The sequence below is a fragment of the Nomia melanderi genome, chromosome 12 (genome assembly GCF_051020985.1).
Source record: "Nomia melanderi isolate GNS246 chromosome 12, iyNomMela1, whole genome shotgun sequence".
Classification (NCBI taxonomy): domain Eukaryota; kingdom Metazoa; phylum Arthropoda; class Insecta; order Hymenoptera; family Halictidae; genus Nomia; species Nomia melanderi.
The window spans coordinates 11,837,567-11,861,462 of record NC_135010.1 but is presented as its reverse complement, the minus strand read 5'-3'; the positions used below and the strand labels follow the sequence as shown (position 1 = coordinate 11,861,462).

At 28.7% G+C, this 23,896-nt stretch overlaps 7 protein-coding genes across 15 annotated transcripts; 3 read left to right on the top strand and 4 right to left on the bottom strand.

Annotated features, from left to right (window-relative positions):
* Positions 1-120: 120 nt before the first annotated feature.
* Positions 121-3,693, bottom strand: LOC116431878 (uncharacterized). Its single transcript, XM_031987920.2, is given in 9 exon segments — positions 121-395; positions 398-1,434; positions 1,520-1,992; positions 2,073-2,142; positions 2,214-2,569; positions 2,643-2,861; positions 2,982-3,133; positions 3,215-3,324; positions 3,552-3,693. Coding segments are annotated over 9 exon segments (2,580 nt in total). The 5' UTR covers positions 3,614-3,693; the 3' UTR covers positions 121-294.
* On the bottom strand, positions 3,153-9,589 carry ABCB7 (ATP binding cassette subfamily B member 7). 2 transcript variants are annotated; one of them, XM_076372660.1, is made up of 12 exons: positions 9,198-9,589; positions 7,017-7,268; positions 6,746-6,953; positions 6,498-6,664; positions 6,124-6,402; positions 5,877-6,051; positions 5,642-5,799; positions 5,404-5,567; positions 5,205-5,334; positions 4,857-5,132; positions 4,472-4,747; positions 3,153-3,169 (listed from the first exon to the last, which is right to left on the bottom strand). In XM_076372660.1, the coding sequence occupies exons 1-11, from the start codon at positions 9,372-9,374 to the stop codon at positions 4,496-4,498; spliced, it is 2,238 nt and encodes a 745-aa protein (XP_076228775.1). In that variant the 5' UTR covers positions 9,375-9,589; the 3' UTR covers positions 3,153-3,169; positions 4,472-4,495. The 2 variants fall into 2 exon arrangements, with proteins under 2 accessions (XP_076228775.1, XP_031843782.1); XM_031987922.2 differs by lacking the exon at positions 3,153-3,169 and having other exon boundaries at positions 3,962-4,747; positions 9,198-9,588.
* On the top strand, positions 9,562-11,883 carry Pdss2 (Decaprenyl diphosphate synthase subunit 2). Of its 2 annotated transcripts, none has more exons than XM_031987923.2 (6): positions 9,562-9,742; positions 9,839-10,383; positions 10,458-10,586; positions 10,650-10,851; positions 10,928-11,350; positions 11,425-11,883. In XM_031987923.2, the coding sequence occupies exons 2-6, from the start codon at positions 10,046-10,048 to the stop codon at positions 11,578-11,580; spliced, it is 1,248 nt and encodes a 415-aa protein (XP_031843783.1). In that variant the 5' UTR covers positions 9,562-9,742; positions 9,839-10,045; the 3' UTR covers positions 11,581-11,883. The 2 variants fall into 2 exon arrangements, with proteins under 2 accessions (XP_031843783.1, XP_031843784.1); XM_031987924.2 differs by having other exon boundaries at positions 9,563-9,839; positions 9,928-10,383.
* Positions 11,884-11,959: 76 nt separating this feature from the next.
* On the top strand, positions 11,960-12,829 carry Bet3 (blocked early in transport 3). The gene is made up of 2 exons (XM_076372677.1): positions 11,960-12,110; positions 12,286-12,829. The coding sequence occupies exons 1-2, from the start codon at positions 12,072-12,074 to the stop codon at positions 12,781-12,783; spliced, it is 537 nt and encodes a 178-aa protein (XP_076228792.1). The 5' UTR covers positions 11,960-12,071; the 3' UTR covers positions 12,784-12,829.
* Positions 12,669-14,232, top strand: LOC143174137 (E3 ubiquitin-protein ligase RNF180-like). 3 transcript variants are annotated; one of them, XM_031987927.2, is made up of 3 exons: positions 12,669-12,818; positions 13,348-13,539; positions 13,709-14,232. In XM_031987927.2, the coding sequence occupies exons 1-3, from the start codon at positions 12,816-12,818 to the stop codon at positions 13,859-13,861; spliced, it is 348 nt and encodes a 115-aa protein (XP_031843787.1). In that variant the 5' UTR covers positions 12,669-12,815; the 3' UTR covers positions 13,862-14,232. The 3 variants fall into 3 exon arrangements, with proteins under 3 accessions (XP_031843787.1, XP_031843786.1, XP_031843788.1); XM_031987926.2 differs by lacking the exon at positions 12,669-12,818 and adding an exon at positions 12,984-13,210; XM_031987928.2 differs by lacking the exon at positions 12,669-12,818 and adding an exon at positions 12,984-13,262.
* Positions 14,045-17,807, bottom strand: red (LysM peptidoglycan-binding domain-containing protein red). Of its 3 annotated transcripts, XR_004236031.2 has the most exons (6): positions 17,320-17,577; positions 16,956-17,236; positions 16,713-16,859; positions 16,513-16,640; positions 16,020-16,399; positions 14,045-15,919 (listed from the first exon to the last, which is right to left on the bottom strand). XR_004236031.2 is itself a non-coding variant. In XM_031987972.2 (5 exons), the coding sequence occupies exons 2-5, from the start codon at positions 17,130-17,132 to the stop codon at positions 16,162-16,164; spliced, it is 690 nt and encodes a 229-aa protein (XP_031843832.1). In that variant the 5' UTR covers positions 17,133-17,236; positions 17,687-17,807; the 3' UTR covers positions 14,045-16,161. The 3 variants fall into 3 exon arrangements, 2 of the variants coding, with proteins under 2 accessions (XP_031843832.1, XP_031843831.1); XM_031987972.2 differs by lacking the exon at positions 17,320-17,577 and adding an exon at positions 17,687-17,807 and having other exon boundaries at positions 14,045-16,399; XM_031987971.2 differs by having other exon boundaries at positions 14,045-16,399.
* A 192-nt stretch (positions 17,808-17,999) lies between these two features.
* Positions 18,000-22,682, bottom strand: Cka (Connector of kinase to AP-1). Of its 3 annotated transcripts, XM_076372661.1 has the most exons (12): positions 22,098-22,681; positions 21,431-21,534; positions 21,164-21,349; positions 20,879-21,068; positions 20,577-20,735; positions 20,388-20,496; positions 20,149-20,270; positions 19,862-20,040; positions 19,440-19,777; positions 19,035-19,346; positions 18,767-18,949; positions 18,000-18,315 (listed from the first exon to the last, which is right to left on the bottom strand). In XM_076372661.1, the coding sequence occupies exons 1-11, from the start codon at positions 22,368-22,370 to the stop codon at positions 18,780-18,782; spliced, it is 2,142 nt and encodes a 713-aa protein (XP_076228776.1). In that variant the 5' UTR covers positions 22,371-22,681; the 3' UTR covers positions 18,000-18,315; positions 18,767-18,779. The 3 variants fall into 3 exon arrangements, with proteins under 3 accessions (XP_076228776.1, XP_031843820.1, XP_076228777.1); XM_031987960.2 differs by lacking the exon at positions 18,000-18,315 and having other exon boundaries at positions 18,780-18,949; positions 20,885-21,068; positions 22,098-22,682; XM_076372662.1 differs by lacking the exons at positions 18,000-18,315; positions 21,431-21,534 and having other exon boundaries at positions 18,780-18,949; positions 22,098-22,375.
* Between the last annotated feature and the right edge of the window lie 1,214 nt (positions 22,683-23,896).

Below are 23,896 nucleotides of genomic sequence, written 5' to 3'. Positions count from 1 at the left end.
ACTTAATAATAAAAGATCAGGTTTTAATTTAATTTTGAAAAAAGAATTATTATTCTTATCTTTCAAGAAATAGTACATACTTGACTTACATTTTACATAATTTAAATAACTAAATTAAAGTAAAAGGTGTAAAAAAATTGTTTAATGCTCATTTCATTAATATTTTATTACATTAGAATTAAAGGTTGTAACTTCTAAAGTATGTGACACTAATTACTGCACTACAAAAAGAATATAGTACATACTAAGTTTATATTCAGTTTATCTCTTCATTATGTGTTTACAGAAGTTATTTTATTTCTTAATTTTCATATCAGTATAATTTGTCATAACTACCCATGGGTACATTTTTAACCCATCAGCATCAAAGATATCTTTTATAATATCTTGTTCTTTTTCATATGGGTAGGCAAACCGCGGAATAAATTTTCAGTTATTTGTTTCCTACTTGTTACATTATCTTTTTCATAGTCTTGATTTAAATATTCTATATTCTCATTGTCATCAATAGCTTTCATTGTTGCTAGTAACTTTTCTTTATTGTAACTAATTGTTTTCATTCTGGCACTACTTTCATTTATACTATTAACATCAACTTCATTAGGTGTATTATGAATTGAATCAAGTTTTAAAGATTGCATATTACTCAATGAAATATCAATATCTTTCAATTCTTCGTTTACTTCTTGTTTGTTTATTTTATTTCTTGTCTCTATAGTTTTTTCATATGTTACATCGGATTTTTGGTCTTTATCTAAATTAATTGCTGCATCAGACGAGTTTGTAGCAAGTAGCCTATTCTGTTGCTCATTAGAAAGAGTTTCAGTAGTATATGATGCTAAATCAGGGTTAAATGGTATCTTCAGTTTATTGTTTTTCACAGAAATCATTTGCATTAATAAATCATTTTGAAATTCATTTTTTCCTTTACACGTATCATCACTATTCTCTTCTCTTTCTACTTGTTGAAATTCAGGTTGTTCTACAATGTGTTTCTGCGAGTCTTCTGAAGATTTATTTGTTGAATAACTAGTGACAACATTTTCATTGTTTATATGCATATTATCGTATAACTCAGACAAATACTCATTTTCTACGTTTCTAGTTTGTGCCCCTATTTCATTAACTAAATTCTGATACATCTTCTGAGATTCGTTTAAAAAATGAGAAATTGATAGATCTTCATATTCTGGGTTAGACCCATAATGGATTTGATCATTCTGTGCAGATGAAATTAATTTAAGAGCACTATTTGGATAGTTTGACGAAACATAATGTTCAATCGATTCTCTTCTTCTTTCGGTTTCAGCTTCAGAATCACTCTTATCAATATCATCCCTCTCTTGCACTAAAACACCCAATTTGTCTCCAAATTTATTATTGGATAATATAAATTCTTTTGTATCTACAGCTTCATCTGAATTATTAGATAATCTACAATTAAAATAGAATATACTGTAATTGAAGAAGGTTAATGATTATTAAGTATTAAAAAATGGTAACTCTAAATTTTGCGAACCTTATACGCGATTCTTTAGGGCTAACGGTTACATGGATCTGACTGTCCTTATCATCTTCATTTTCACCACCACTTTCACCACTTTCAGATAAATTATCAACTTCTGTCTTTAATAGTTCATTAAACTTCATTAAATTTTTACACTTTCGATTTTCATATGCTTTCCTAAATACGTGTGCGCTTACTTCATACTGATTTTCATCACTCTCATCATGCTCCTCTAATCTCTCTGAATTACTGGAATGAATTGAAGCCTTGGAATCTTTATTTCTAGTAAAATTAAATTCTTCGAGTTTTTCGTTGAAATCATCTGATGAAGTTTTTCTGTGTGCAGATTTCTGTAGGCGATATTTTCTTATTTGCTCTAAATTAGCCATTGTTTCTGTTTTCATAGAACTAGAAGTCTGATTTGAATCAACTCGTTCATCTATTTCGTTGTTCTGATCACTTACATCTGATGAGTTTAGAGCAGGCTAACAAATATCAAAATTAGATTAATAAAATATTCTGCTTGAAATATTTTAAATATTCCGAAATTTAGATTAATTTTTACCAAACTATGTTCTTGTACATCATTTTGCCATTTTTTATGTTGATCCGCTAACTTCTGTGGATTTGATGAGCTAAAATATGCATAACATGTAAAACAAATTATATTTAAAAAGATTAATTTAATTTGATATTTTTTACATACCTAACGTCTCTCACATTTGTAAGAAATTGGGTGCTTAAACGTCTATTTTTAGTAGGAAATACTAATTGTCCATTAGAATATAATTTGCGTTCTCTATTATCTAATAAATGTTCTAAACTTTTTAATTTTTGCGTTGTTTCTTCCAAATGCTTTTGTGTCTCTTTCCTTTTAGAAATTTCTGCATATAATTGTTGCTTAAGACTTTTAGTTTCAAGGGATATTTTTCTGTGTAATGTCTGTATAGTATCTTGTTGTTGCTCTATTCTATAATTTAAGTCAGATATTTGTGATTGTAGCTTTTCTCTTTCCCCCAAATTCCGATCTTTGCTAAGTTGTAACAAATGTTTATTTTGAGACTGTAAATAATATAGAACCATTGAAATTTGTATTATCTAATGTTTGAAATTATTTCATGTAGTCAATATTCACCTGTAACTGTTGATATTCATTTTCCCTGTCTTTCAATAAACTACACGTTTCTTTATGCAAAGCTTTTAGCTTTTTATATTTAATTTGAAGTACCCGTAATTCTTCATGATGTGAATTAATAATCCGTGGTAATTCTGCATTTGTTCCTTCGTAACGTTTCAATGCAGAATCTTGTCGTTTCTGTAGTGATTTCAATAGTCTGTTTTCATTAGCTAATTCCTGCAGAGAAAAAAATAATTACAATCAATGCGCCTGTCATTAAATATATAATCATAATACATAAAAGGAATTGAAGTATGTTAAAGTAATAGCACTTAAAGGAGTAATTAAAATAATTACATTTAACTGATAATGAGCATCAGCTAGTTGATTTTGTAATTCTTTAATACGTAACATTTTTGCTGATAAAACCCTTTGCTTAATACTATTTTTTTTATGCTTTGAATGGTCCAATGATGTCTTCTGTCGAATACTACTTTGGTATGGTTGTCCTATGGGTAGTATAAAAGTGAGTCACTTAATTGTATCTATTAAAATAAAATAATTTTTCCTATTAAAATTATAATACAAACCAATTAAAGGATAGAAAGTCTTTTTAGTGGTTGGAAAGTATGCTATACTTTTGTGTAATGAACTAACTTTTACTTCCACCATGGACCTGTTTAAATTAGAATTTTGATTTCTGCAAATTTTAAATATATTACATAAAATATATAAAAATTTTAAAATACAGAAAGTATAAAATCTTAAGTTACAAGAGTAATAAAACGTTGTATATAATATTAAGAACATCTTGTTTAAAAGTGATTATGTTACTATTTTTAAATACTTTTATAATCGTGTTAACGATACATGAATTAAAACAGTAATTAAAAAACATAAAAAGGTTGTTTTATCAATTGAGATTACCTATCAAAATTTGTATTGGCATGTAACTGTACTACAGGTAATGCAGGTATTTCAGTTTGCATTTTACGATTATGGATACTGTATCACACTAGCATCTCACGTTTGTAAAATAACTTTTTACAGAAACAAATTATGCATTGTGGTATTCTGAAAACTTATTAAAGACCAATCAGCTTCCATAACTGTTTTTATATGGTTACCAGGGTAACATCTATACAAACATTTCATCAATCAATGCTTTTTAAAATTAGATACTTCTTTAAAATTTTTTGGAACTGTTTTATTTTTGTAAAAATAAATTTGAAGTTTAACATGCGAAAAAATAAAAACATTTGCAAAAATATTCTAAATATACCTTACAAGTTAAGTAGAAGATATTTAGGTTGTACGTATATAATAAGAAGTAAAAATAATATTCAGTACTCTTTTATTTCACTTTTCTTCAGTCATAACACAACAATTTTGGCAATTCACAATTTCTAAATTACAATACCGAAAAATAAATTAATAAATCTTTTTACCATTTTTTTTTACAAACATTGGTTTCGTGTAAGTTATTAAAATATAAACAAACATGCGCACTGCGCGTACGTTGTTATGTACAATCTTTTAACTACTTTAAATACAGATAAGTGTATTTAATAAATAAGATTTTTACATACATACTTTTTGAATGCTTATTAACTGCTATTAACGGTATTTGTAATACTGGAAGAAATATTTTCAGTTACTTTCGTAATGAAATAAAAAAAGATTTTTAACCGTTCAGTTAATATGTATATTTTTAAAATAATTCCTGCATTCGGATGTCTTTCTATAACGTTATATAATCACAATCATTGTAATAAGTAATTTCTTTTAACAAGTGACCGTTCCGAAATAATGCGATTTTAAAATTAATATTGTATATACATTGTTACCTGTATAATACATAATTTTTAAATTCAAGCTGCTTGAGCTTTACTACTATTATCTTTTCCATCTTTCGACTTAAGCATTCCTATATGTTGAGTTTTCCACAATTTATTATAGAAGGAGTTCGGTGTAGCTAGTAATGACTCGTGTGTTCCTCTTTCTATTAATTTACCACTATCTAATACAAAAATTTCATCAGAGTCCATCACAGTAGATAAACGATGCGCTATAACAATGGACGTTCGCCCTGCCGTTGCTCGACGCAATGCTTCAAGAATATTCTACAAATACATCACGCAACAAATATTGTTATTAAATATATTTTACAAACATTTAAGACTGTCACAATGTCACAATGCCATTAAAGAATATTGTACTATGTAGACTCACATGTTCTGTAATGGAATCTAAAGATGATGTAGCTTCATCAAATATTAGTATTGGACTACTTTTTAAAATTGCTCTGGCGATCGCTACTCGTTGCTTTTCTCCGCCACTTAATTTTAAGCCTCGTTCGCCAACAGGCGTATCATATCCTTTTGGCCATTTAAGAATATGATCATGTAAATTTGCCATTTTAGCAGCCTCGAAAACTTCTTTTTCAGATTTATTCAAATTTCCATAGTGAAGATTATAAAAGATACTTTCATGAAACAGGACAGTATCCTAAAATTTTAGTTTCAAGTGAATATTACAAATGTGTAACAACCAATAATAGTCACATTTTAATGTGGTTACCTGTGGTACTATCGCTATTGACCTTCTTAGAGAGTCCAACTCTAAATCTTGAATATTGTGTCCATTGATGTAGACACCACCAGATTGTGGCTCAAAGAATCGATATAATAATCTCACTATTGTCGTTTTGCTGGAAATATACATCTTTTAACTGAATTTCATTTTTATTGAAATTGTATAAATTATAATAAAAATTTACCCGCAACCAGATCCTCCAACAATAGCAATTTTCTTTCCACTAGGAATGGTGAAGTTAATGTCATTAAAAATAGATTTGCCTTCCCCATATTGAAAGCTAACATTCTTAAACTCTATATCAGAATTCTTTGGAGTTATATTGAACTGTATGGCATTTTCTCTGGACTAATACAAAAAATTATAAATATATTAATAAATTAATGTCATATATATTCTTTAAACAAAGCCTATGTCAATACCTTAATAGCTGTATCCATTGTCATTAAGGTAAACATGGTTTGCATGTCAATAAGAGCCTGTCTAACTTCGCGGTACACTGAGCCCAAAAATCCTAATGGAACCGACAGTTGAAATAAAAGTGCATTGACCATTACTAAATCACCAACTGTCATGGTACCTAAATTCATTGAAACAATATTATTGTCTGTTCTTTAGATCACATATAAAATTTATGTATAAAGATAAATACTTTACCATTTAAAATGTTTTTAGCTGCTAATACCATAATTAAACTTAACGCACCGCTAAATATAGCATTCTGACCAAAGTTTAACATTGCTAGACTTGTACTTGTTTTCAGAGATGCAGCTTCATACTTCTTTAACGATTCATCGTATCTTTGTGTTTCGAATTTTTCATTGTTAAAGTACTAAGATAGAAAATATAACTATTAGTTATTTAACAGATCAAAATTACGATTCCGTACAGATCACCTATATACCTTTACTGTTTCATAATTAATAAGTGAATCTATTGCTTTATTGCTCGCATCGTTTTCCGCTTGATTCATAAAAATCCTAAACTTCGTTCGCCATTGTGTAACAGCTAATGTAAATATTGTATAAACACCGACACAACCTAATGCAACACCTGCGTATTCTCCGCCGCATTTTAAATAGAGTATTGTACTGACAAGTCCTAATTCAAAGACAGTGGGTACAATATTAAAAACCATAGCATTTAATACAAAATTTATACCACGGCTTCCTCTGTCTATCGTCTGAAAAATATTGAACATAAATAATTTACTACATTATAAAAAATAAATTAACCAATTAATAAAAACTACACAAATGAAATAAGTATTTACTTTACCTTTGATAATGCTCCAGTTTGTCTAGACAAATGAAAAGCCATGTCTAAATTATGTAAATGTAGAAATACATTTTTGGCTATTTTTCGAATAGAATGCTGTGCAACTTTAGCAAACACTGCATTTCGCAGTTCACTGAAACCAGCTGCACCTGCACGTGCTATACCATCTATTTTATTGACATGAAAAATTTATTGTTAGTAAATATTCTACATATAATATTATTCTTATAACATTTTAAAATACATACATCCTATAAGTAATGATGTTGCTACAGTTGCTATTGTTTCTGGTGCTGTTCCTAGGCTTAGAACAGCATTCCCACTAACTGCTACACTTTGAGCATTAAGAGCATCTATTGCATATTTGAAAATGAATGGAACACCAACATTTAAAACTTTTGCACCAATCAATAAACCGAGAGCTAGTTTTACTCTCTTTCTTATATCTGGATCATCCTAAAAAGATACATAATAAATTTCTACTACTTTAATATAACTTATGTGCTTTGAACAACTTACTTCTGGCCAAATATATTTAAGCATCGCTTTAACCATATCTGAAGATGAGACTGGATTTTTATCTTTGAAATCAATAGCTTCACGGTTTAAACTGGACACACCAGGGTGAAAGCAATCCCTTTTCTGTTGACCCCATTTTCCTCCAGTAAATGCAGAAATTATCGATGGGATCTTAATCGGAGGTACAATGATTTTTGATTGTAATATACTTTTTTTTTTCTGTGCACGATCAATTATGTTTCCATTGCAATGCTGCAAAAACATTTACAAACCTTAAATAGATTCTTACATGACTTCATAATAAAATATTAAATATGAAGAGAGGAATAATTCTTTTACTATTCTATATGAAGATTATTCTATTATTCTATATTTTATTATTCCATGTGAAGAGAAATATATTTACTGTTAAAATAATTTTAATGGAAAAAGAAAAAAGCATTAATTAGAAATAAAACTTTTTATTAAAATATTACAAGTAAAATATAATACATATATTTCTTATATACATTTTAATAGTAAACCATCAAACATGTTTTTAACTACTGCAATTAATGGAACATGCAAATATGATTATTTGACTCAGTTAATATTTTTATATATTCCTCCACAAGATCAATTGCTATGAGAAAAGATTGTGAATAGTGTTTAAAATTTTTCATATTTTCCAAATGATTCATTAATTCGTTCTTCTTTAAATTCAAAATTTTTTGTGCTATACTATTTATTTCATATGATTCCTTTAATACAAAATCATCACCATATAGTTTTGAATTCCAACAATCCCTCTGTAATTTTGTAGTTAATATAAATAATGTAGCATTGGCATTATAATTTAAACCTTCTCTTGTAAATGCCATATTTTTTTGTAAATTATTAGACAAAATAAAGTCTAATTTGAATTTTGGAACTTTAAAACAAGCTTCTATATCAAGAATATTAAAATAAACTTCATCTAACTGATTATTTGATATAAAAAAGCCATAATGAACATACAATTTTAAACTATTATGTTCTCCATAGTTGATAAAAACTTGTGACCCTTTATCAAATGATTTTAATGTTTTAATTTCATAGAATTTATTATCCCTTTTATCTGCTATTAAAGATGCATTAACAGCAGCATGGGTATCATGATTAAACAAATCTAAGAAAGGTGCTAAGGCCAAATTATTAGGCTGTTTTATATTAATGGTGATATGATGCATTTGTATTTGTTTTGTATCAATGTATATAGCTCTCGTATTGACAATGTAGTACGCCCACTTATATTTTTCAAATGTAAATATCTTTTTAAAATGCATATCACAATGAGAGCATTTCTTATCCAAACTACTACTTATTGTCCTAATTAATAACTGAAAGTCTTTTTGAATTTTATGATGCTCATACATATAATCTATAATAAATGCTGGTAGCAGACTTTTTTCTTTTTGTGTACAAAAATCTGGATTTGTTAAAACCAAAGGAAGACTATTTATATAATGATACCATTTTGATGTATCACCCAAATGTAATTCATACAAGAGAAACACTGATAGTACATATTGGGCACTATATAATTGATTTTTCAAAAAAAAGGTATTGCTACTGCTTTGAGATACTGTAGCTGTTGTTATTAATGCCTTATATGGTATTCTGATCAGTACTTCATTAGAACCAATATTTCTTAATGTTTTTAATCCTCTACCGGTAACAGGAAAATCAGATGGAACTAAGTCATGAACTAATAAACTGTTATTTGTTAATAACCAAGATATTAGATGGACTAAGTGTTCATCTCCATTATCTGTCAATTCTTTGGCATTTAGTTTCTTCTTTTGTCGACGTTTTCTTGATGTTCTACCCATTATGTTTTTATCTGTAGAAGCGGTAAACAGATGTCTTGAAATAAATAATTTTTCTATAACTGTTTTGTGAAACATTTATTGTTAAATCTATGTTAATTAAACTGCATTTATTACATATTGTATTCACAAGTTATACAAAATATTTATATTTTCCTTTAACGATCGAAGATTCGTATTATTTTGTTACAACTGTTACTTTAATAAATTACATTCTTATTAAAGTAATCATGACGTAAGGGAAATTGATAAGAGGTGATAGTCAAGGACATTGTCACACATCTACAATTAATATTTATATAAAATACATAAATATATAAGTTAGAAAAATTACCCTAACTCCATGAGTCGAAAACATTGGATTAAATGTTGCAACGCGAAGGAGACCTCCTTCTGAATGAATTATTTGCCTTCGTGATTTAAATGAGCATGTTGTAAATGATTTGGTCCAAAGCTTTTTTTTGTTATGTCCAACAAGTTGCAGACGGCGGCATAAAATAATGCTTAACATTATATCAGAAATATTTATTCACAAATGATGATACAAAAATGAAATTCACAAATTAGGTTAGCGGACCATGGTACGGGCACTACCACCACTACGCAGCGACACGCTATCAAATATTATATATATATCGTGTCAATATCTATAGCAGACTATCCATTTCTAAATACGTCGTCAGGGAAACGGCATGACGCCAAGAATGCAGTCATGATAATCTAACAATAAGTAGGTAACTAAGAGTAGTACCTTTTCTCTTTAAAGAAGACACTCAAAAAAGAATTGCGAATACCCTTAAGGTTCATAGAAATGCACACAGTAGTGTAGTGTGTAGATTGTAGATTAGATAATTATTTAGTAACTAGGATGGTATCTTTGTAAGTTTCCTTTGTTGATATACTTACTTTTCTACTTAACAAAAATAAACATAAAAGTACAATAGTATTTTAATAAAAAATAATAAAACTTTCTAGAGTAAGTACACGTGTAAATAGGGAGCACATCTAGCAATCATGGTAGAACAAAAATTTTCAATTGAAGTTGAAATGCATGCTTTCTTTAGAAAATAAGGTCAAAAGTGAAAGTTCTGAAACGTCAATCATGTGCGTTATACCTGTTGAATGCGTCACCAATGTTAATGTTCAGAGGAAACAAAGTCTACGGGTGTGTACAGTATAAAAATGTCTATGAACAAAGTTGTATTTACTTTTCTAAAAAACGGAAGTATAGCCAGGTCTATGTCATGCATTGATCATAGAGTGTGCTATGGAGAACATAGAAATGTGCACACTTCAACAAAAAATAGATTTCGTTTACAACAGTTTAATAAAGTAGAAGCAAAACTTGCTGGAAATCAAAAGCCAGATTGGAATAGAGCTGTTTCAGAAGCAGAAAAAATTGTTGGATATCCAACTTCATTTCTGAGTTTACGGTGGCTTTTAAGCGATGAAATTGCTAATGTAGCATTACATTTAAGAAAATTAGTTGGGTCTAATCATCCTGTATTAAAAACAGCCAAGTAAGTGATAACATATATTTTATATATTTATTGTCACCTTTGTTATCAATTGGTATTGCTTCTGACTATTACAGGAGTGTCATCTTTAATGGACGTAATAATATGCAAGCATGGGGTCTTATCGTATTGCTGATCTCAAAAGCTGCTGGTCATTTAAATGTAGACGATATGGAAGTAGACAAAGCTGCTGGTGTTCTTCATAGGTATAATATTACAATTCATAATAAAATATCAATTAAAAAAGGTTTATCTATATTGTCTTTTAGTCAGCGGGCACTAGCTGAAGTCACTGAAATGATACGTACCAGTCATCTTGTTCATAAAGGACTGATAAACATAGAACCTGGTGTACATTTAGAAACTTCAGAATTAAATGATATGAACGTTGGTAACAAAATTGCATTATTAAGTGGAGATTATTTATTAGCTAATTCTTGTGCAGAATTAGCTAATCTTCGTAATCAGGAAGTATGCACATGTATAGTTTATATTATTATTATTCTTGAATATATAAGCTTTTTTATTATATTGCAATTGTATTTAGATTGTAGAATTAATGTCAAGTGCTGTGAGAGACTTGGCTGAAGCAGAATTCATAGGACGTAGAGATAGACAAAATAATCCTTTGCCTTCCATACCACCTGAAAATCATACAGATTACGCAGTGGAGGAATGGACTTTAAGAAATGTATTAAGTGCTGGTGCATTACTTGGAAAATCGTGCAAAGGTACATTGAAACTGGCTGGACACAGCAATGAAATACAGGAGCAGGGTTACAACTTTGGGAAGCATTTGGCATTGGCTTGGCAAGCCTGTTTGGATTTGAGTCCATTTATTACAAAAGATCAAAGTGCATCATTCAATTTGTGTTCTGCACCAGTCATGTTTCATATTGAGCATGACCCATCGATTCTATCAGAAATCGATAAAGGTTTAGAATCTGTAAATAATGTAGATTATGCAAAGGTAGGTAAATTAAATACTATTAACTAGATAATATACTTTCATTATGTCTACAGTCATGAATAACTTAAATATAGGTTTATGAGATTGTCTTAATGGGACCTGGAGTTGAATTAACAAAACAATTGCAAAAACGGCATTCACAGAGGGCAATGGAGGTTTTAAGTGTATTCGAAAAGAGCGACGCAAGGACAGCATTGTATAATATTATAGCAGCCATGGGAGACTTTTGAATAATAACTTATAGCATATGTACTTTATACAATTGCCCAAAGATCAGTTTAAGGACTCCGTCCTATATTAAGTTTCAGTTTTATCATAAATCATATACTCATGTATAAAATTTATACAAAAACTATAATGTAAATGAACAACTAAAAAGAATTTATATCTTCTATACGATTAAAATAGAAGGTTTTATAACCACGTTTAAAAATTGTTATAAATTATTTATGAACTATGATATTATGACGATAACAAAATTAATAAGTTTTATATTAAATGGTGTTTGAATAAATTTTTATTGATAACAATTATTTGTGACTATCGTTATTTAAAAAGAATTTCTCCATATGTAATATAACTCTCTGTATAATAAATTATTAAAAATTAAGCAATACAAGGCAAAATCATTAAAACAGTTTAATGAAGTCATAGACACAGTTCATATAGTGTAGTACAAGTTCAATTGGTATAGTGTAGTAGGGGATCCATATTTGTAAACATGTCACGAGCAAGTACAAAACTCGACTCAAAAAAAGTTGTAAGTACATTATAAATAAACATTTGTGATTCAATCAATGTTTACATTACTAATTTGCGTTATGTTAGTTGATAATATTTAAAGGTTATGTTGAAAATATATATGCAACGAACTTATTTCATTGAAACATGACTTATTATTTACATTGAAGATTTAAATAAACCTATAATTTCAGAATTCTGAATTATTTACATTGACGTACGGTGCATTGGTAGCCCAGTTATTAAAGGATTATGAAAATGTAGAAGATGTGAATAAACAACTAGAAAGAATGGGCTATAATATGGGAATTCGTTTGATAGAGGATTTTTTAGCACGTACTGGATCTGGTCGATGTTACGATTTTAGGGACACAGCTGAAAAAATACAAACTGGCTTTAAAATATTTTTGGGTATTACCCCAACAATTACAAATTGGAGTGCTGCCGGCGATGAATTCTCTTTATGCTTTGAAGCAAATCCATTGACAGAATTTGTAGAATTACCGGATCATTGTCTGAATTTAAAATATTGTAACATATTAATTGGAATTTTACGAGGAGCTTGTGAAATGGTACAAATGGAAATCGCTTGTTGGTTTGTCCAAGATCAACTTAAAAATGACAGCACAAATGAATTACGTGTTAAATTTATTAAAAGACTAGAAGATGCCATTCCAGCGGGTGAAGATTAAGTAATCTTATTGTATTCAAGCAATAAACCACTATGGTGAATTTAAATTTCTTTACTTTATTAAGTAGTTTAATCTCTAAAGTTAATCAATGTAATAGTACATGTAATAGATAAGTTAAAAAACAAATACCAATTCAAATAAAATACACATAAAATATTTTATGGAGAATAAAATCTTTTATTATAATATAAAAATGTAAAAACTGTGATAACATAAATTACAGATATACTTATGCATAACAGTGTAAACATTTTTAACTTGTGACCATAGTTCACCTATTCGTTTTTTTCTTTGTAATATTTTTTGTAATATTTTTAATAACATATATTGTAAAACAAACTGTAGTTTTCAAAACAATGTAAAAAAAGGTTACATGTAATTATTTTTACAATTCTTTATATTTATGGATTCGTACTTTGCGGTGCAGGTAAAGAAGGGTTAAGACTACATTTTTTGTCGTATATTTATAACCTATAAAAGTTAGTTTATATTCTAATTTACTGTACACATTGCATTGATAAATTTATAGTATATGTTTTACGACCATATTATAACATTTTTTAGGCAATGGAAGTGAAATGCAAACTTTGCAGAAAGAATCTCTTCAACAACAAACCTATACAGTTATTAACTTCACATAGTGAAATAAAACAGAATTTGGTGGATATAGGATGTGGTAATACAAATGATACAGATTCTTCATCATACCTACCAATAGAAAATGTACCAGAATGGATTGTAAACATTGTAAATCAAGTAAAGTTTCCATCAGTATTCACAAATATTCAGTTATAAACATTGCATAATATCTATACATATATTCTATACTATGTAGAAACTGAATGCTATTATAATACAAATAATATATACAAAATTAAAAGGTTCTTAAATTAAACTCATATCATACTATACACATTTGTTACAGGAATCTTGGACCAAGGGTAGACTATATTGTCCACATTGTAATAATCGTATAGGTTCATTTAATTTTGTAAATGAATTGAAATGTGATTGTGGTCAATTTATAACACCCCCTATCAGAATAACAAACAGTAAAGTAGATATTAAACTCAATTAAATATTCACAATGCATTTGCATAAAAAAATACAAGCTGCAAAATATTCAAGTATATAATTAAATAATAAAATAATCGATTAATACAAGAAATCAATTTAAATGTCATAAAAAAGTTTTCTGTATTAGAATGATATAATCAACATTATTATTATCATTATAATATAATAATATCATCAGTTTCCCTTTATTATTTTTATATGAATGTTATTTCTTATGTTATACTTCTGTATGTTCATTTATTTGTAATGAACAAAATTTTTATAAAAAGTGTGTATATGTTAAATTTATATAAAATTTGGAGTATGAACATGGCATTGATAACTTAACATTAAACTCAGATTTTGACAATAAAGATATATGATAGATTAAAATATTTTTTTATGAACTCACAAACTATTTGCAACTTTTATTAACTTTATTCAGATTTTAAAGATTATTTATTGCATATGTATGTCGTTTTATCAATAGACATTTATTTTACATATACCCATAACAGTTTAAATATTTTTTTATAATTGTATATGTTCATAATGCATGTGCATGTGTGTGTATATACACACACACATATATATATAAATATATATATATATATACGCACACACATACACGCGAAAACGCAAATGTTTATAAAACTTAATTGTGTACATTTTATATACACAAGAATCTTATGCTATAATACAATTGATCATCTATATCATATACATAGGAGGATTTCTACTTAATCTATTTACAATTAACTGTTAATGCACAGCATTAAAACTGACGAATTAATTGTTATGAATTCATAACAAAGTGAAAAAATAAGTTAGACCATATTGCATATGTCTATGATGAACCTTACAAATTTCTTCTTCTGCTACATATTTTAAACTATTTCGAAATAAATTTATCATTTATTAAATTAAACTTATTCTTTCAATTGTTTATTATAACATACTTAGCTGCTCTTAAAAGGTACATAAGTACATTACTGTAATGTACAAAATATAACAATAATAAACAGATAATCTGTAATACTAATAAGTAACATTCACAATATAACAATGAAAATATATTAAATATAGACAACATTAACAGGTACTATACTTTCTTGCATAAAATCTTTATTTGACAATAACAGTAAGCTTGTATAATTCGAACCAAAAATAATTACAAGAAATTTTAAATCAAGTATATTTATTCCAAAAAGATAGGCAAATATTTTTATGAAGTTAATTGAACCATTTTTTCAAAGACAGTTATCAGCTTCAGAAATAAAAAATTCTTCAAAAAAATGTTTTAATTGTTTAGAATTATAATTTATATTAGAATAGTTTGTGCAATGCATATAAATTTTCTAATATACTAAATTTTGTCACAATGATAGTAAACATACGATTACAAAATTATTTATCAAAATTTTAACCAATAACTGAATTGTGGTAATGTTTAAAATTTTCCATTTTTTCTTTATAAATATTCACATATGAATATATTAACTTTACATAAAAATTCTGTACATATATTTTAAATGTTCGAAAGAATCAGATGGACGAATTTTAATGATTTTATTATTACTAATATGAACAGTCATTGAAGCTGTACTTATTTGCCTAAATCAGCATTTAAGTTTTGTAGGAACAAAATCAAAATGTCTTTCTAATATAAAGAAATAATATTGAGAGCACTCTATTAGGAAGACCAGAGAAAAGTATAATGGAGTGGAGTATTAACATTTGATTATAATTAATGTATTAAACCGTAGTTCATATGAGTAATTTTGTAATATAATTTTAGCAAAATTAGAAGTTCATTTGAGTCGATTCTAATGTTTATAAAACATTCGAAGAACGCTATGTGCTTGTTTATAAAGCCTTAAACAAAATTCGTTTAGTATCATAAATCATGAAAAGAAAGCAATCTTTCAAAGCTAGTATAAAAAGAATAATGCCAGATTTATTGCACAATTGATTTGGGTTAAAGGCACATATGGTCCACTAAGAAATATTGTTGGAAATATTTCAAAAATATGTTTGGACAATATGAGAGCTAGTTGATCCAATGCTGATAGTACTGAGACTATAAGAATAGAAATTGTCAACGTTACTTTTTACAAAAGTTTTCATGTAGAAGTTAAAGCATTATAAACAGTTTATAAGAAGGAATGAGTACAACTTACATTAATTCTGGACCAACCAATTTTACATATGAAATAATCTTCTATTATTTCCAATACGTTATTCAGCATCCAATAAATTTTTTCTTCAAGCTCTATGACACTGTCAATTTTGAACAGATTACAGTCCAATAACATTTAGTTGCTACAACTGGAATATTTCATCCTGTTGTTGTTGAAGTCTTTGTAACGATGTTTTCACTTTTCTACCCTGAGTCATAACTACAGCAGTTGGGAAGTTATGCATATCACTAGAAGATGACGGTCTCAATAGTTCTGAAGGAGATGATATTGTATGCGTGTTCGAAGTCATAGGAAAGGAATTACGTAGTTTAGTAGGCACTCTATGTCGCTGTACATAGATATTATCCTCAGCACAAAATCTAAAATACAATGTGGAAAATATGGTTGATTGAATATATTTTATATTTAAGTATGTTTGTTACATTTTATTAGTATGTATATTGTCTTCTTTAATTATTAGTAAATAACTTACTCACTGCTCCCTTGAGTACGTTTTACTTCTCTTTTTACATTGGCAATTGAAGAATCCATTTTAGCTAAAAAATCATTAACTGAATTGTCATCATCAACGGATGATGCTATTGAAGATGGACTAGAAATCTGAAAGCATATCTTATTTTCATATACGGCAAAATAATACATTGGAATTAATTTAAGGAAAATTATATTTACATTCTGAACTGTATTGTGTTCAGTTTCATTGGTATTATCAATAGATAATGTTAAAGGGCTTTCTGAATTCACTGGAATAAGTAAATGTTCCCTTAAAAATAAACTATCAGAGGCCCATAATCTATTCACCCTTCTTATTTGTTCGGTCTGAAGAAATAAAAAGATGAACATATAGAAATCAATTATATGGTTTACGATTATGTGAAGAACAGTAATATGTAGAACAGGGTAATGAAATCATACTGTAACTCCGTATTTCAAAGCAATTCCTTGAAGCGTGTCAGTTGCTGATACAGCATGCTTTACTAAGCTTTCAGTTCGTGTAATATGTTTGGCTGTACTGCCATACTTTTTTAATGTTTTACCAGTATCTCTTATACACATTCGTTCTTCCATTTCTCTCGCGCCATTTCGTTCCATTTTTATTTAATGAAATAATGCAGCCACTTAAGAAGTTTAACAAACATATCACTCTTTGTTATTTACGAAAGAGAAATTCAACTTAAGCAACATAACCGTAAATCCTGTCAAATACATCAGAAAAGTATTTAATTGAAGTATAAATATCTCTTAACGAGTAATTTTTATATACTGAAACCTTACGTACATCATAGAAATTCGAAGAATCATTTCTATTAACTGAGCATAGATTGTAAAAATATTTAATAATTTTCAATAACTTTTGAAGATACAATTACATTTGAAATAATCGAAAGGAGCACGTTTCTACTTTAATTTATATCTTTTTATAATAATTCTATTTTACAATTATACAGGTTTAGTTATGGTAAAAAAACTTTTGTTACGATCTCACTGCGAACGTCTGCTCAGCTGATCAACGTGATAATAGTTTATAGATGTTCTTTAACCTGAATGATAGTGGTAGCCTCGTTTTGATTGGATAGTTAAAGGGCGTTACGCATATACACACTATGATAATATTTAAATATGAATGAACATTTTTAAATAATTACCTAATACAATATAAACGTTTGCAATGCTATTTGAATTTTGTTGTATTAAAGTATATAGTATATAGTTTCAAATAATTTTATTAACATGCAAATGGAATAAAATGGAATACTTTCTTCATTGCTTAATCTTATTACATAACGTATTTTGCTAGAAAAAACGCGGTAGATATTATTTAAAAGAATATGATAAGGCATACCGTTCGCAGTTAGATTTCTTGTAAAGGGTGTTTTTGATTATTTGCGCTTATTTTCATTATTCGTATTAGTTAAAGGAAGAAAATAATAGAAATGGAATTAAATTTTAATAAAAACATGTTAATTATAGTACGTTACACAGTTCATCTATTTTTAAATACAATATATTACAGAGAAACACACAGTTATAATTTAGTGTTATTAATATTATGTCTTACATTATATTTAACTTATGGTTATTATCATTATTATTATTGTTGTTGTTGTTGTTGTTGCTGCTTTTTTTCTGTTGTTGTTATTATTTTGCTAACCTCGATAAATATGTAAGGTAGCATGAAAATTATGTAATGGGAGACTAATTGATGTATTTTATTTTAGGACAAGTTTTATCCTCGCGTAGTACGTATTAATCTCCAGTAGCTGTGCAACAGTAACTGTAATATTGGTAATAAATAGTTAACATAAGGATAAATATTATGCTACTGCGGCAGTGTGCTTCCTGGATTCTGGGTAAGGGGTATTTTCTTTGTCTAATTATCAGAACTATGTTAACTAATATTCTACAAGATAGACACCCCTTCCGCTATTCCAAATAATGTAGCTACTTAATAAAGATCTCATGAATAAGCAGCATTTCGTATTCGAATTTTTATTGTTCCTTCGATAAATCGTCGCGGACAAGGGTTATGTGCAAATTTCAGTTTCTCGTAACATGGCTATATCTATATGTCTGATTTGATTTTTTTCTAAAGTGGTACTTTAAAAAGTAGAGCAATATAAGTTACAACAAAATTGGAAGTGTAACACGTACAGGTAAAACTATCTAGAAAGAATGAGTACAAAATCTGTTCCATCTGATGCATGTCAATAGTAGAAATGGTGTACCTTAATTTACATCTCACACATACACTTTGGCAAGAGCATCGGCCCCTGCACTTGCTATAAAAGGTCGCGATGGATGAAATGCTACATCTAAAATACTTTCGTCAAACTTCTTACGGTGTGCTGTTATTTCTTGAACACAAGTCTTATTATCCATATTCCATAATCTTATACTGCAATCGTGACCTGGAAAATAAAACATTTTTCTCATTTGTAACATACCGGCATTCGTATTCATACTTTTTCTTACACACTAAATCTCGTCACTTACTTCCTGAAAGTAGATATAAACCATGAGGATCTACAGCAAGACTAGTAACTGCATCCAAATGAGCAACCATGGCATGAGCAAGAGTAGCCGACCGATGATCGTAAAATCGAATATGTCTATCCTCGTGTGCGGCAACAACTAATGGTAAAGTTGGATGGGCCACGACACGATTGAAACCCTTTGTTTCATTGGCTTCGAGGCGAGCTACGCTTTCGCCAGTTTCTGTATCAAATACAACACACGCTCCTTCGTACGCTACAACTAACTTATGTGGTTCATCTCTTATAAAATCTACTGAAGTCGGTATGCCGTCTGTAAAAAAAGACAGATACATGTACGCGTTATTTTGTAAAATAACAGTTTTTTTTTCTAATTTTATCGAAACGGTAACTTCTTACAACGTACCTTGCTCAGAGACGTATGTATGAAGTAGAGGAGACTTGTTCTGCGGACTCCATAATTTTACAGTTCCGTCAGCACTAATTGATAACAATTGCGATCGTGGTTGATACATACTTAAACCCCAAACTGCATTTGTGTGTCCCTTTAATGTTTGACTAAGGACACTTGACTCATAGGAATCATATGGATCTATGTTGGCTGACGGTAGTGTCCAACAGTGAATCATACCATCCAAACCACCGCTATAACATTGATTTCCCGTGCTGCACATAGCTAAACATAAGACTGGGCCAGTGTGTGATCTAAATGTATACAGTGGTTCAACATCTAATGAAGCTGATCTGAAATTAAAAGGATGCGATTTAGATATATTTCTCTGAATGTTATTGAAAAATAAAAGTAACATCAAGCTTCTTAAACCATACTTTTTCGCAGGTAAAGTTTTATGAAGGTTCCATAACTTGAGAGTATGATCATCGCTTGCGGTTATAAGAACAGCTTCTGTGGGATGGAAGACAAGTGCTCGAACAGCATCAAAATGAGATCGTAATGTGTATTTCGCATTCCAAGTTTTTCTAAACGTTTCCTTCGTTGTAGCTACCATCTGGACAAATAAGTATCTAGTGTTAATACTTTATGAAAGTATAAGAAGTATCTTCTACGCGTAGCCATATATGGTAGAATGATAAAAAAAATAAATAATCTAACTCACATCATATGATGTTTCTGCTTCATTGTTAACACACAATAATTCTAACTCCCCCAACTCCAATGCAGAATCACCTTCTTTGTTTGGACACCTCAAATCTGGTCGTAAACCTTTATGTAATGCATCTATAAATTGATAATTGTGTTTAGTAATTATTTAGTAATTTAGTAACTATCATTTTTAGTAATACATCTATTGAAGTGAATTTAGTTCTTTAAAATCAAAATTATTTGTATATGTACCTAAATGAACAGAGCCTGGTGGTGATTCTTCAGTTTCTGTGAGAAGGTTTAATTCATTTAATACTTCTTCTGCTTCCGCATCGACATCTTCCGTTAGAAGCATAGATGTCTGAAAGTAAAATAAATAATTCATTAAAGGTACTTAGTATTTAACTAGAGAATAAGAAAATGAAAAGAAGTTGTTATTACTTTATTTGGTTTAGATTCAATATTCGTATCGAAAGTATCATCTTCTACATCTCCTTCTTCTTCTTCCATGTCCATATCTGTATGAGTTAAGAACTCAAAATTTGCCATAACAGCTGCTTCAGTATCTAATATCATTGCTTCTGCTATAGAAGATGGTTGCTGTTGACATAGAAATATAAAAATATCTCACTATGTAGGGCAATTTAGTCTGTACAATAATTTATGATGATTTAGTTTTGGGAATAGAAAATACTTAATAAAATGCAGTATATAATAAATAGAACACAGAAGATCTTATTTACCTCTACCTTTTTTCCTGGAACTCTACGGATACTGGTTTCAATTGTTTGTTTATTTGATGGTTCATTGCCATTTAATGCAGGAGTATTCATGTCTTCTGAATCTGTGTTATTATTTAAACCAAGTAAAGATCTTACTCTGTTTGATCGTACATCTATTATTGTATCGGTGTAACCAATCTCTTGTAAATATCTAAAATAATAATTATAAATAAATTATTATCAACTATACAATTGTGCTATTTATTATATAGACATAAATATATCGAAATATTATGTTTTACTTACTGTCTTAAAATTTGGCGACCTTGTCTCCAACTTATGTTGCTGACGGAAGTAAATGGGGCTTCCCCATCACCTTCTCCTCCAACTTCAGAGTTAACACAAGTACTACTACCTTCGTCGTAAACAGGAGGTTTTACATCTCCCTGAATTACCAAATCAGTCCCATATTTCAACTTATGGTACCTTGCTCTGCAAAAATGATGAAAACACATGTACATATATGCTTATATAATTGTAAAAGATTAACATACATCCGAAAGTATGTCTTACCGTTCTTGTTTCAGTGCATACTCTAACATTTTTATTCTTCTTACTAAATCATTTTTTAATTTTTCCTGTCCCTTCCTTTCACCTTGTAAAAAAGCTATCCTAGCCTGTGAATAAATATTCTCGGCTTAAGAAATTTTATATAAAAAGATATACTACTTCTCTTATACATGATTGAAAATCATCAATTTCAAACCTGATTTAAAAGTAAACATATATTGAAATTGTATCAATCGATTTATGTATATGCGTTGTATGCAATAAATAAAATTTTATACACAAGCAACATTACATGAAACATTTTCATCGTAAAATAATTTAAATACATAACGCGTATAATCTATAATCATGCAATACGTGGACACCAAAATTAGTTTTACTGAAACGATACAAATTTAAATCGTACGATGACATTTAATATATTCAATTTTAACAGTTATAAGATTACAATAAGAAAGGAGATGTTTCTATGAAACATAATTTAATATTGTAGTAAGTATACAGTTGAACATGCTCGTCAGTTATGTTACAAAATTTTATGTATCTTCCAACTGATTGTTTTTACAAAGTTCCTGTCACATGACAGATGAAGTGACAATAAGAAGATTCAGGATTAAGAAGAAACAAGCGAATGCATTTCGGGGATTTCTAAAAGGAGAGAAAATTATACCTGGAATTCTGCTCTGTCAAGTTCCCATTGCGATCTTTCAAGTTCGAAGCGAGCCCATTCATGTTGAATAAAGTGTAGAATGCCAGGCATAGAGTATTGTGGTCTTTGATCCTTGGCATCGCCATTGCTACCATTGTCACTGCCCTGATGTTTATTGTTTGTCAGCGAAACATTCGCACCACTAGATACTTGTCCATTATGGTTTTGAGATGTAGAACTGGAGTTATCCTCCATCGTTATCGTGCAACCACAAAACTGGCTCGGTACCTTCATTTCATGACACGGCAGCCATTACAACAACTTTTCTTTCCTCTGGAGCCCAAAGAGTGCTCTCCCGTCGGATAATGTATTTCGATCGAGTTCGCGAAAAGAAGTAATTAATACGCATGCGGGCGTATTAGATTCCAGTGAAACTGATATACTTTATGGAAAACTTTGTCGTTTGTTACTTGTTTACTGAGAAATCTTATAAACTCTATTTAACTTCTTTGAAATAGCAGACAAGTATCATTCCTCTCTCGTGCATCTTCAGAATCATACTCGTTTCCACTATTCTCGCAAAGTGTATTTAGGTGTATTCTATCGGTGCCTTATACCGGCTTTCTATGAGTATCAATTTCTCTTCGAAATTGTTAGAATATAAATATCTGCAATATAAATAGTCTAGAGTAGGTACATTGTACTTAAACTGAAACAATAGTTTCGCTATCATGTATTATATATTTTTAAAAGAATAAATTTAATTTCACTGGATGATATTATATAAACAAATGAAATCACAGTTAATTGAACATATTGAATAAATTACTTAGTAAAAACTTATATATCGATAAAGAAATTTCAATACATTTTCGTTCACACTGTACAACAGGTTTTTATTAATATACATATTTTTGCAAGGCTGGTTTTCACGATAATATTCTTAAATTAATAAATATGCAATAATATGTATTAAACAATTTGTACGAAGGTATCAATAATGCCTTGTGAACAATAAACTTCAGATATAATATTTCTTTCTAAACAATATTTTATATTTGTATAAAAAATGATATATTTTTATGTAAAAAAGAAATTATTTAATTTATAAATTGTTAAGGATTTAAATGGAATTTGCAGTGTTTCGTATTATTCTGAAATTGTCAGTAATGCAAATTTACTTAAAAAGAAATACTGTAAGTGTCGCCATCTACAAGAACTCATCTCTTTTGACAGAATACACTCGTATTGTAACAAACTGTCAAAAAGATACGATTCTGCTTATGATATGTAGATACTTATATATATACAGCTATATATGTCCTATCTATAGAAGGAACTTACACACATCAATTATAATGGAAGAAAGTATACACTTCCATATTATGTCCCTTGTAAATGTTATATTTATAATGTGTTACATCTTTTATATTAATTTTTGGTATCTTCAATAAATTTTTTAATGATCATGATACATTTTCATCTTGAAAAATATACATATTCAGAAATGATTACATTTGTATAAATAATACATAATTACACTATAATAAAATATATATTATTATTTATAATAAGTAAAGTAAACATAACACACGTGACACATTAAGAAGGTTAAACTCTGTAGATATATTTTTTAGTATATTACAGTTGATAAACATTGCATGTATCATATAATCCAACAGAAACAATATGTAACTTAATCTGGATGTATTTGTTTTTACTCTGAACTGTTATGATTTATGATGTAGCTGTCACTATAGTAGATGTCAGTTGCAAATGTATTTGCTAAATATAGAAGATTACTTCATTTTAGTTATAAG